Source organism: Pieris napi, chromosome Z (genome assembly GCF_905475465.1).
Source record: "Pieris napi chromosome Z, ilPieNapi1.2, whole genome shotgun sequence".
NCBI lineage: Eukaryota > Metazoa > Arthropoda > Insecta > Lepidoptera > Pieridae > Pieris > Pieris napi.
The window spans coordinates 10,285,831-10,300,143 of record NC_062259.1 but is presented as its reverse complement, the minus strand read 5'-3'; the positions used below and the strand labels follow the sequence as shown (position 1 = coordinate 10,300,143).

Genomic DNA, 14,313 nt, shown 5'->3' with positions numbered 1-14,313 from the left:
GCTTGTCGTTTTAACCAAGTGCTCGAACTTTAAACCAATGGGTTTTAGTTTTTTGGGTAACCGTACGGTGAAACCATCTCTTAGATCCAATCATCGTTGATTGGATCTAAGAGATGGTTTCACAAAAATTGAAGGATGCCTTTAAATAAAAAAAGTGACCCACTGAGAATAGAACCTTCAAAGCAAAGTACATTACAATGGTGAATAATTCTTTTGACGAGAATATGTAGGAACAATTATGTTCGTCAATTTAACTTAATGGTCTTTCAAAGACTTCTAAGAGGTCGTCTTTTAACGGAACAGTTCTTTGAGTGAACAATACTGACTCATCAGATACGTTTATAGAGGATGTTACTTAATGACTTCGTGAGCTGAACTTAAATGAAATTTGTCATATAGTTTCACGACATTCGGTCTCGACACATAATCCCGCTTACTTTTATTGCGAATATGAATGACCTCATTCTAAGCCCACACAGGTGAAATCGGTCATGACAGTTTTGAGAGAGCTGTAAACATTAATAGGGACAGCCATATTTTTGGAACTGTTTTATCGATTTGCTTCACCATAGGCAAGTCGGTAGCATATCAACAAATTATTTGTTTCACTGTGGATTAAGGATGTCGGTCTATTAGATACGTGAATTAGTTGTAATATGTGAAAATTGATTTTAATTTAGTTTCTGTCGAATGTTTATTTTAGTACAATTTTCCTACATTATTCCTGACATGTATACTTAAGAAATATTAGTAATAATTGTAAATGTAAGATGTTTAAATTTTTAATTAGTTAAGGTAGTATGTAATAAATCGATATACTTAAAATGTGCATTTCCTATTATATCTGTTCAAGCGGTAAAGCGCTATATATTGCCATCATGTTAGTAAAAATCGTAATACATATTGCTATTTCGTAATACGTACCATTAGCATGAATATCTCAGATGGCATCCGCTTTCTATTCTAACGCATGTTACACCAAATGATAAATGTATAGTTTACTAATGTTTGAATGAGTTGCATAATTAGTAACGTATAACGTTTTAAAGCTTCTATGAATTGAAAAACTATAAATTGTTTATTCCATTTTTGCAGTTTTAAATTGTTAAAAATGTAAGATACTAAATTGTTGACGCGTTGTGCAATTACGAAATACAAAAATTACTTTACTTTCTTTAGCCTCCAAAAGTTTCTTTCGCAATCGCAATCTATCACGGGCTTCTTGCGGCCAACTTCGACTTTATCACTTGGCAGGTTTTATATTCCATTTTGTAACACGTTCAATAATGTATTGAAATTTACATACAGATCAAGCGACAATAATTTATTAAGAAGTATAAAGTGTCAATTAGAACTTGCTGATAGAGGACAAATCTTTGTTTTTAATTTCTTTTATTATTATTAATTAACTATTTATGACTAACATAACTAAGAAGTCATGTGGAACATAGTAATGGTTGCAGCTCCTTACAAACATTGTGTAAAACAAAAAAACTTTAATTAAAAAGAGTGGCGGAGAGTTTATTGCCAGTTCTTCTCTTCTACGCGATTGATTTGAGAACTGGCTATATGAATAAACGATTTTGACATTGACTTTGTTGGGATTAGGGCAGTATAAAATATGGTTTTCAATATATAAACTTATAACCATACCGCAATGGAAAGTTAAAATTCACTCGGCTAGAATGACACCGCGCATTGCGAGCCATATAAAATTGTGGAAAGTGTCAACATAGAATTCAGTTAATTGAGTTTACACAGCTTCCATGATTTAGATGTAATTCCGTATTCCAGCCCCGTATGAAGACCGAAATAAACAAATTTAATTCGAGATTTCAAGCTTGAGCGTGCATACGTTATACACTCGTATTAATTTGAACTCTCGCTAATAATTACCAATATTGGTTTAATAACAGTGAATACATGATAGCATTAGTACTAATATTAATGCATTGTACTTGAGTTAACCGTTTATGACTCTTAAGAGATATTTGACTCCGAAGTGAAATGTAAACTAAGAATAATATTCAGCCAAAGCTCTCATTGTATTTCAATAAAATTTATTCGCTCGTGTCGAACAATCGCATTCAGAATAACAAACGCTCAATACATGAACAAATTTTGTTTGCAGGCCGTTGACTCAGCTCGTAATTGATTGATTACATTTAAATATATCACGTTTGTTGCCTTTTAAATTAAAAAAAGATATATCTCTTATATAATATCACGTATAGTATTCGGACATAATCTAAGAAAGTACTTATTGTAATTAAATGTTACTTTGTTTTCGTAACCAATCGTTTTACGGGATTTCCTTTATCAATTTGAAAAAGGAATTCCCGTAAACGCCTATCATGTAGTATCAATAAGCGTATATACTTGCGTGACTCAGTGTTGTATGAATCTAAAGAATTCGAAAGTTTACAAACGAATTAGCCAGCATGGGAGCATGTTTAGGAAGATAATTCTAAAGCGATGGCATGCCCAGTCATCAACAGAATGATCAAGTCTTGATTGTCGTTACTGGGGTCTGCTCATTCAACAATGCACTTGATGAGCGAATTAAATGTTAATAAAAAATATCTAGATAAAACTGTTATGAACTACTAAATTGATTATAGAAGGGAAATTTGACCTTGATTTTTGCATAAATATTTATCAATTTAAGCTTCATAGACTAAAACTATTGCATAGAAATGATAAACCTTTTTTAAGTCAGCAAATCTCGTTTGAAGCGATTTTCCAAGGACTTCCAAAAACACGGAACACGAGAAAGCGTTAACTAATTATCCTCACCAAGGTCATGGTTTCAAATTTAAGCCACGCTATTATTCTAGTGATATGTTTGTACGAGGTGTAATATGTTCACATTGTAAAAATGTGCTTAGTGTAGTGCCAACTCTCCGTAAAAGCCTTGTTAACGGATAGTAATAGCACTTACGTAATGGTGTTAAAATTACAGTTGTATTGCGAAGTGTATTATCGTAAAAAATATATATTTTTACTAGCAGACCGGCCAAGCGTTGCTGTGGCTAAGGTTTTAGTCATGTTACATAACCTATTCAAGGGAAACGGTAGGAGAACACCAGTCATGGGGTCCACCATGCTGTTTTGGTGGTAATGCCATTAAATTGTACTTATTTGAAATGTTGGTACTTTCAACACAGCGCCATCTGTTAGAATTGTGACAATCAAATAATAAACAAATATTTTGCAATAAAATAATATTGCAGGTACAAATTGAGATGTGAGCTATCCTATCTTTTAAGTTAGATCAAACTGCACACGGTGTGCCAATTTGATTCAAATCGGTTCGGTAGTTTAGTCCATAGCGGACAAACAACGTGACACGTAATTTATATATATTAAGATATAATGCGTCTTGACTTCGCCCAAAACATAACTTGTTATCGGAGTTTTTATGAATAAGGGTTTTTATAATATCCCTTATTCTTAAAAAAACTCTAATTATTTTCATCAGCAAACCAAATTTCATAGAAAGCTACGAAAGAGTTTATTTGTTAAAAAAAACAATTAAATTTATTGGGTGACGGCTTAATAATTTAAATAACTAATAGTTGAGTCACCGAACGTTTTGTTTGAATTTAAAATCAATACAATTGAAAACTGAAGTATTGTAATAACAACCTTTCAACCGTTTAATAACATTATTTTCTTTTCATTTTATAATAGGCCACGTAATAGTTTTCCTTGAGGAACTAAGTACTACCTGACAAACTCCTAATGCTAGACTTGTAATGTTCTAGGTATGTCAATCTATGGGACTGGAAAATTGCATACAAATAAGAACGGTAATTTTATTAAACTATAAATAAAACTGAGTTGATGGTTTAAAGAAATATCAAGTTGTACAATGTGTCGGCCATTTCTGTTTCTGAATTTATTTCACCTTTCTGTTTATTAATACATATAAGCTGGTTGGTACATGATTAAAAGAAGCTCAAGGCAGATGTCAGCTTTCGCATGGATTTATGGTGAACTATTGAAAAGAATGGCTTAAGTAACTGTGAACTCTCAATAAAGGACTCCAAGTAATAGTTCACACATTAGAAAGCGTTTACAAAGTATTACGTTAGCAGAGATTTAATATAAAAATACGCGTAGGTATAAAAATATATGAGGTCATCGAATAAATGGCCTTTTTACAAAAATTTAATAAAAGAAATTAGCGCGGTTGTGAATTTTGTAAGGTGAACAACCAAGTAAAACCAGGGTCGTTACGTCGCTTAAGGTCACTTCGTAACTCGACACTATAGCGAGATTATCCAGTTACATTTTACACTGAGATATATGTATAAATTTTGTATGCTAACAGCCCTATATAAAATTAAATTCAACCATATTATTGCACACAGGTTAGTGGGAACTACACTGCCGCCTGTCAAAATCCGGACCACATGACAGTTGGGAGATTTATGGCCTACATGAATTGTTACTATAGTTTTTAGTTTTACAATTTAGTAAAGATATAAGTAATAACAATTGGAAAATAAATTTCGTTGTTGTTATACCAATCGTTTGATAAATTAATGATATAGATAGATATCATCATTATGATTAATATTATCCCATAAAGTTCATGTACTTAGCTCGTCAGTTGGTACTAACTTATCTCTGAATATTGGGCATAGGCGAATATCCTAAAAGGTATATAAATAATCATATCCTTATTTTATTTTTATTATTTAATGAATGTAATATTTGATTAGATGCCTTTTAGCTTAAGCTTATATCTATATAAGAAGTAATTGAATTTTAGTCTTACACTGTGATACTCCGTAAATATAAATCAAATTTCAACAATTCATGTAGGCTTTGTAGACTCAGCTTCAATATTTTAATCAATAATTTTTCAAGTTAATACAATCTTACATTGTTTACAAATAATAAATGAAATTATTGAATCGATAATGTAATCGAAATTCAAATCTGAAGTACATTTAACACCTATTATAAATGTTAATTACTGACATGCAATTCATAAAGTTTCTTCAAATCAATTTATGTTCGTTATTTAATTTAATGTAAAATACCAAATAATTTGAGCCTGCAGGACTAGCCTTTTAGAAAACATGTAAGGTTCATAAGATAATACATTGATGAATTACGTAAATCAATAATTTAATATGAAATAAAACTTACATATATATATATATATATATACGTAGTTTGCTGTCGACAATATATTCGGGATTAGTCATAAAACGTTTCATGGAAATCTGTTCATTTTGTTAACATAACCGGCACAGTAGTAATTGACATACATGTATACACTATAAATCTTCACTGAGTAAAATGCACATATTGGTCTTTTGTAATAAATCGGAACTCTCGTATAATGCATTCAGAGCTCGAAGAATAAATACAAAATACAATGAAAGAGTTTATAGACCAGGACACTGCAAATAAGAAATGCATTGAGGAAGGCTTTGAGCATAATCTGAAGTATTATCTGCACAATACAGAAAGGGATTTGTGGATGAATAATACTAGAACGTTATACGAATCCCGAGATTGTTAGTTATTCCTGTTTTTTCTAACCATATCTATTTAAAAATCCTTTAACTTTATTGCTAACATAATAAAACACGCGATAAAAAATATATAGGCTACAGTTTATAAAAATTACGTGCGTCAACTTGGTCGCTAACTAAAATGTGTGTTTATATGTGCCACGGTTGGATTTTCTTCCAGGTAATACGTGTTCATTGAAATAGATTGCAACTGTTTTCATTACAGACGCAGTGAGGCTTGACTGGCTTTTGTTTGGATAATCAATTATTGAATTTGCATTACTAATTATATCTTTTTATCCGGTTTTCCGGTTATTATGTACACTTGACTGCGGTCAGATTTTGTAGTTTTTAAATTCATCATTAAAAACTATGGCATACTACGCCGAGTGTTAGAACTTTAACACGTCATTTTAATATGTATATTTCAATTTCCAGCCTTATTTTTTCGTATAATGTTATTTTTATGTGCAGGTTAGATATATTTAACAAAGTTTAATTTGGAAATGTAAAATAATTTAATTTTTTGTCAATCGACTCCGAAAAGTCTACTCGAATAAAATAAATTATTATCTGTAGCTGTCACTATCAGTTGTCACTTACTAAATAAAAACCAACCAACCATTATTATTGCGCAAACGAAGTATATAAACTTACTTGACATCATCAATCTTCGGGTATGTGCATATCCTCAGGGTTTTCGTATTAGATCCGACAGCGTAAAGCTTTCCGTTTGGATGGAACTCGGCACACCTCACAGCCTGAAGATCCTCCAATACCGTGACAGGCTTGAACATAGGTCTCGATCCATTTGTTTCAGACACGGCGTTTGGTCCGGACAATGGAGCAGTTTGAAGGCCGCCATTTCTATTCTGCGCCTAAATAGAAAATAACACCTTTTAAACGATATTTAAATAATGTAAGTAATGAAATCATGCGATTTTATTTAAAACCTATCATTTTTTATTGACTTTTTGAGCTAACAGTTTAAACACATTACGTTTGAAATTTATTAATAAACACGTATACAGTTTATTAGTCGTAAAAAATATCGACTTTTCAAATATGGTACCAAGAAGGGGTTTTACTCAAAATACTATTTATTATAAAATCACGCAAAGCACTTTTAGGTATAAAATCGTAAAAGGACATAATATAATAAAATAATAGAAAAACAAGAGTGGTTTATAGATACATATCCATAACTTCTTTGTAGAAGTGTTTATTAGCAAAGAGCTCTCCTACAGCACGTAGACTCCACTTATGTTTCACTATGTATATGTAAGATATGTCATAACTTACACTTATTTACAATTGTCTTTCTTTGAGTTATTGTTTATTAGTTCACACACTTTCTTTAACCTACCAAAGGTAAGTTAATGTTCAATTCTCATTCCTATCGGTGTTTCTGATTGTGTTTTGAGAGAGGAAACAATTATTCCAGTACTTATATAAATGCTATATATATATATATAATAAATTCACATATTTCGGTACGCAAATCTAGTAAGGTAAGTAAAAACTATACTAAATGGGTATTAACCCATTTATTAATATTATATGTGAATATAAAGAAATATATTGTATGTATATTCGAAATCAACTTTAGTTATAAACATATTATGTTATAATTATTTAAAATATTTATTTTATCTTTTCAACAAGATTTGTTATTGTTACTTTTTAAAAGAATTTATAGTTAAAGTAAAGTAACGTGGATATACGTGGCAGCTACTAATTATTATTATATATGTACATAATATTATATACTAGGCACGAATACTTCGGAAAACACGATAGACTGATTAAAAGTACCAAGTCCTTTTGCATTAACTTTCAAACTACAATAAATATTCACTATATTCACATTATAGTTCCGAAAAACACACGAAAATAAATAATCTTTTACCAAAAAATTATTAAAATGATTTTCAAAATAACAGTTTGGCTTTGGTTACTCACAATCCATTGCAACTGTACTGGTCAAATTTTGTAACAAAAAAATAGATTAGCCGCTGACGTCATCAAATGAAAGTAGGAAATTCATCCGAAATACATAGCTACCTCGCTCTCTAAGCCCACCGAGCATGAACTTGTATGCATAATTTGACATTTACGCTTTATAATAGGGTACAGACCGAAGCTATCTAGAACATTGTAATATAGCCCTTCACCATATCGAAAACAATGACGTATTGTATAGAATGTGTGTTGTCCCCTATTCGATCACGTTTATTGTATTTGGTACGACTATCTACAACTTACTAAAAAAACATAAATATAGAATTCTACTAGGAAGCTTCGTCTACTGCGTTTACTGTGTCAGTAGTGCGAGGTAGGTGTTCGAAATAATTATGTTATGACAACTGTTTAATCAAAGTAATTTGCGTCATAAAGTTATGACAAATTTCTATTGAATGTTTCCTTATGAGTCTCGTGTACGACTATTACTAGTACTATTCGAATTTTTTTGGATTATAATGAATAAAAATATTAATTGAAACAGCTTCTTCAACTTTGTTAGATCCTAGCATCAGATCCCTGTATCTGTTTCATGATCATTTGTCAATCTAATAGGCAAGTAGGTGATCAGCCTCCTGTGTTTGTACACAGCCGGGGATCGAGAGTAGCACGCTGATGCCATTAGGCTAATACTGCACACAATACACCATTAGACGTTCGATATAAGATCTAGCAATTTTAGTTTCTTTACGAATTTATTTAACTTGATGTTGGCCGCAATCCTTTCTTCCGAAAATAACGTTAATAAAAAGGTCGTTGCCACAAAGGAATCAAAAAAGCTTAATCGGCGCGCGACTCAAATACCTTTTTTGATACATGACTAATCCATGTAGGCTGTAACCCTTCTAACGTATATGTTATGAAATGTACCGTTAAAAAGACTAATTTCCAACAATACTGTCGATTTTCCATCGCTATTTATATGTTACTAGCAGACCGGCCAAGCGTTGCTATGGCTAAGGTTTTTGTTATATTAAATAGTAGTAAACTATTCAAGGGAAACGGTAGGAGAACTTATGTGAAAGGTAGATAGCTTATGTGAAACGTTGGTACTTTTAACACAGCGCCATCTGTTAGAATTGTATCAAATAATAAACAAATATTTGCAATCAAATAATATGGCGGGTATAAATTGAGATGTAAGCTATCCTATCTTTTAAGTAAGATCAAACTGCACACGGTGTGCAAATTTGATTGATATCGGTTCGGTAGTTTAGGAGTCCATAGCGGACAAACAACGTGACACGTAATTTATATATATTAAGATAACAATGCTTCACGACGTCGTATGTTCGTAATTATACTGATTAACATATTCAAATTTTGCAACGTATTTTAAAGCGATTTTCATCAATATATGCCGAATCAACGCTTAATATAACTTTCAAAGACGAAACTTAGCGCGAAGTATGACTTCTGTAAGTCAAACGAGTCTAAGGGATTTCGTACAAACAAAACTTCTCTTTTTCCTTCCTTTAAATTTACGCTATTTTCGTCAAGTATATACGGAAAAACGATAGTTTTGAAGTATCAACTTTCCATATAATTTGTATAGTTTACGATTCGGACAAGCATTCTATTCGGACGATGTTCTTGTTTCCGTTTAGTTTCAAATACGTCCACGAAGCTGTTTCTAAGTTTTCATACAAAAATGTATCGTTACTCTTCTATTCTAACAGATATTTGATTTTACGTATTATTGTGCTAAGGTCTGTGACCAAAAATACCTTCTAAAAACACTCCTCAACCATGAGTTTGTCAAGTATTAAAACGCTTTAACATTTTCCATACAAATATACTAACGACGTTTAATAACTCATGATAGCGCTACAGGTCGCTCTTCGTACGAGAACCCGGACGTAATTTACGAGCAGTTACACTGTAATTGTCGAATTATCTATTACAGCCTTAGAGAATAAAAGTTCTTATATACGCGTAAGGAAGCCAATTAAGCGAATTATTATCAATTACGAAACCAAAAGAGGACAAGGCGAATGTTATCAATGGATATGATACGAGTCTTGTTACTCAACGAAAATGTAATTCAAAGAGAGAGAGAATATTTAATTATGGCTTAGCTAAAAAATAAATTATTATACAAATATACAGATTACTAAAACTTCTTCAATGTTTAATTAAGTATATAATAATTATAGTTAATCATTGTACCGTAAATGAGAATTGCCATATGATACAAATCTCCACATTGTAAAACGCATTGAAGCGCAAATTATAATAAACAAGATATGAATAGATCGTTTGATTTGTTTAAGAAATATCATTACATAGACAAATGTAACAAATTCTATAGACATATTGTTTATATTAAATATTATTATAAACAATATGTCTATAGAATTTGTGAATATTTTATAAATATTGTGCTAAGTTAAATTATGTTGCGAAGACTATCCATGATATATTACATATAAATTTTAACTAACTTCTAACCTTCTTTAATATACGTATATACAACTCCTTTTTATCTATATGTATTAACAATTAAAAAGGGTAATGGTTGTATGAAATCCTGTGGCCCGATTTATATCTTCTATCCAAGTAAAGTAATTGCATAGAAGATATAAAGACATGGTCTGATAAATGTCTAGTAAGAGATGTACCACTTGGGATATCACTATATTCCTGCTCGTAAAATATTCAGCCTGCATTTTAGGAATAATTACAAAATGCTTGGCTATCATAAAACAGACGAGTATACGACCGGTTATAAAAATGCCAACTTACGTATCCAAGATGCGAAAGTAAATATTATGCGCACTAAATTGAAATTATAGTCAGAACAGACTGATTACTAAAAACGTCGGCCGCATAAAACCGCGTAGTCATATCGCATTCGCCGATTAGGTAATACTCGATTTTACATAGAAAGCCAATATTACGGTAACCGTTTGGAACATTATGCAAAATCACTTTCTTTTCGATGGCAGTTAGAAAACATAATCGCTCGTTTTTTATTCGTGTAGCCGATATATGTATTTATTCTGTATTAATTACGTAAAAAGTAATTTATTGCTTATTACCGTTATTCTTTAGGCTATTAATCTTCTTAAGCATTACGTAACACGATCTCGAACTTTTCCACAAAACTTAGCTCCGTCTATTCAACGTCACGTCAGTCTAACATAATAGTGTTATACCACGTTCATAATCATTGTATTACATCATGCCATATTAACCTAAAAGTATTCTGATGAAACAATATATTAAGCATAATAGAATTCACATTCGCATTGCCAAAATTAGTAATTATTTACCCTAAATTCGTGTTTGAAATACCTAAAATTCACGCCATTAAACGTAGAGATGAAAGATATGACGCGTAATTCATCAGATAACACAGTGAAAACCGTAATGTATAAAATAAAAAATAAAGCCTATACTAAGCATCCGTTACAATATGCGCTCAGGATGGTGTCGCGGTTCACTGGAGCTGAACGGATCTTGACAGCACCATTGCTTCCAACGATTTCCCATAACAAAGCTATAATCACTGTAGAAAATTATCAAAGTTCCAACCCAAAGAAGCAAGAAATGTTGCCACAACTTCGCATTTACGCACAGCATCTGAATTTCGCTTAGCGTAACATAATCACATAAAGGTAGGTACTAGAAAGTGCGCATAAGTAGCACACACACATCATGAAAACATTAAAACATTAAAACAGAACTAAGGCAACAGAAAGAACAGTATTTAATAAAATAAGTCATCTCACAATGACCCGTTGCCTTAGAAAGTCGTGCAATTACCTGCAAGCCGGTGATGCGTTTGGGTGGCAGCACTTGTGGAGACTTTTCCGCGAGGTTTTCCATTGAATGACGAGTTAGAAAATTTTGTTTTTGAAATGTAGCATTCATTTTGTACGCGCTACGGCTAAATTTCGTAGCGGGAGCAACGATACGATTTCCATTTTCATCGTCATCCTCCCATTCGGTGACAACTTCAGTGCGGACATCTTCTAAAGACCGTGATCTGCTGCAGGGACATGCGGGCGAAGTAGCTTTTGGATTGCGTAATTGTCGGGGTCTATCCCTGTTGAGGTACAAGTCAGCAGTGTTGCTTGGAGTCGGCGCACCCGCTGATCGGTAGCTGGGTGATAAGAAATAGTAGTCTCTTGACTTATTACTATATGCACTCATCGCGGAAAATTCGGAATACGTAGAAGCCTTTGACGACGAAGTCTTAAAGTTTCGCGTCTCCATTGGATCGGGTGGGCGGAAATAAAAATTAGGTTGCACTTGCCGGGAAAGCGGCCAGGGCCTGAAAGGTGGCACGTCCATATATTGCGGCGGTTTTGACTTCATTTTGATCGCGATAGAGCATCCGAGCGCGGTAATAGCGGTTCCGTGCGGATGTTGCTGTGAAAACTACGCTACTGTTGTAGTGTACGGCGAATGGAGCACGCTGTGCCCACTACTAGCGAGCCGCGGGTTCGACAGAGACAGGGATAGAGAAAGGCATATAAGCTTTCCGCTTGATCCGTAGAACGCCAACGTAAGTGAAAGGGGTGGCACACGCGCCATAGTTGCCTATGCGTTAATAGCGCATACGCAGGTTATTTATTATATTCACGGCATTTTGACTGGTGATTGCTATTCTTAAGAAAGAAATACTTTTAATATTATTAACTAAACGCACAACTAAACATAGACTAAAAATTGTAGCGTGCATGTATATTTGATTAATCAATTCACGGCTTTTCGAATCAACCATCGACTGTCACGCCCACGTAAAACTTTCGCTTCTTTCTTACGCCTGATTAAGCCAAGAAACAAACGTCCATATTATTTTGTCATCTCGACTTATTGAAGCAGATAAAATAGTGATTAACGACACAAATATTAGATCACCCACGTAGGACTTGGAATAATGCAAGAAAATTCTAACATTTAATTAGTCTCCATATATGTAACGGATGAACCCAAGGTTCCACCATATATAGTTCCCATAATAAACAAGTTTATGTCAGATGAAACTCATCATAAACTCGAGCAGCCCACGCGAGAAAAATGAATCAATAATTACGACCACAATATACATTGTAATGAATAAACAAGGACAAATACTTGAAGGAAAAAACAATTGAACGATTCTGCAATTGTTATTATTAGCGATGACTAGATATTCCGACTTCAAGTAAACTATTATTAATGTGAAGTAAATTAGCAAACCATTATAAGTAGAGTACAGTATGGATCCATACTGTAGTGACTAACATTTGAGTACGAATGCCCTGAATGGATAAGGAGCTGCTAGGATCGCCTCAATAACGATAAACCTCCACAGATAGATATTTTTTATAAAATAGTAAGAGAAAACGTATATGTTAAGTTTCAAGAATAATGAAACAGTCTTGATACCACTGGTCGATATGGAAAATTTATAGTTGGCAAATAAATAGTTGGACAAATAACTCTTTACTCTATCTTACAATTACTCTTTTATTTTCAAAAAATATAAGATAATGTTAAGACACACTATTAATACTGAATATGTTTCTTAATAGCAACATAAGAGCGTCCTCTAAATTATTTGCTGTATCTTTCATTCGATCAATACAAAAATAAATTGTTTTACCCCTATACAAAAGCTAATATCGTTTAAAACAATTCCTGTTCCGTATTCATATAATGGTTAATTTCTAAGCAGTTCAACTTATAGTATAGTTACGATAATTTATATAATATACTAGCTGGCCTGGCGAACATCGTACCGCCTAACAGTTGATTCTTTATTTTTTTTTTAAATCTAGCTTGTAAGATAAAAAAAAGAAAGTTGATAAGACAACAATACATTATGTCAAAATATAAAAATTTACCTTCCCGAAACCCCTCCACTAACATTTGAACTTTATGATATGGTATTAAAGTTCAAATTGACTTTTAAGTATTATTACGAATATTTTGTATGGGAATATAGAAAAGTGTTGTTTTTAGACTTTTTCACTCAACTTTTTTTATTTTTCTCTACGTAAGAACCATCCTCGTACTTCAAGGAACATTATTTTTAAAAAATCAGACAAATCGGTCAAGCCGTTTTCATGTTATGTCGTGACAACGGAAAACGGGTTTCATTTTTATATATATAGATTAATAATATATATTTATATTTTATATATTTAATAATATAATTTATATAATTAGAAAACATATACAGAGTAAAGATCAATATTTATAAAAAATATGTTGGAGGTTGTATGCTGTCAAAAACTACGAAAAAATTTGTGAAAAAATTTTTTTTCATCAGAAGAGTTGTTTGGTAAAACGATAATCTCAAAACAAAAATACAGGTAGGAAATGAATTTTTATCGTGGATAATTAAAAGAGGCCACGGTGCACATCTATTCCATCCTTCGTCATATATATTATGTTAGATAACAAAATGTAACACACAATAATCAGACAGTATGTAAAAATAAAGTAATAAAAATTTATACTCCTATAAAACACCAATAGATTTGTAAAATTACATCATAACTGATACTGACTCATAGTTTACCAAAAAAAACCTTACACGAAGAATGTCGACTGTAAACATTGACACATTATCATTTGTTATCTCCGGTTTATTAATTACTATTATAATATTAGGTATTTATGAAAATGTCTTTACTTCTTATGCGACAACATTCCTTCGCTATTATCTTTTAAATAACGTTATATTTATACAGTGTAAAGTCTTTATAACGCCATTTGTTATAACGAAAATCTCTCTATAATGTAAAACTGAGTTAAATTT

General features: G+C 32.1%; 1 protein-coding gene across 3 annotated transcripts in view; it reads right to left on the bottom strand.

The window, feature by feature from the left end:
• The window catches only part of LOC125062790 (WD repeat-containing protein 47), a 60,784-nt gene that overhangs the window by 31,172 nt on the left and 15,299 nt on the right, over window positions 1-14,313 (bottom strand). For 2 of the 3 annotated variants that reach the window (XM_047668947.1, XM_047668948.1), the window contains one exon: window positions 6,192-6,412. In XM_047668947.1, coding sequence (XP_047524903.1) covers window positions 6,192-6,412 — 221 coding nt within the window. Of the gene's footprint in view, window positions 1-6,191; window positions 6,413-11,324; window positions 11,989-14,313 lie in introns of those variants that run through there. The other variant, XM_047668949.1, reaches the window with a different exon arrangement.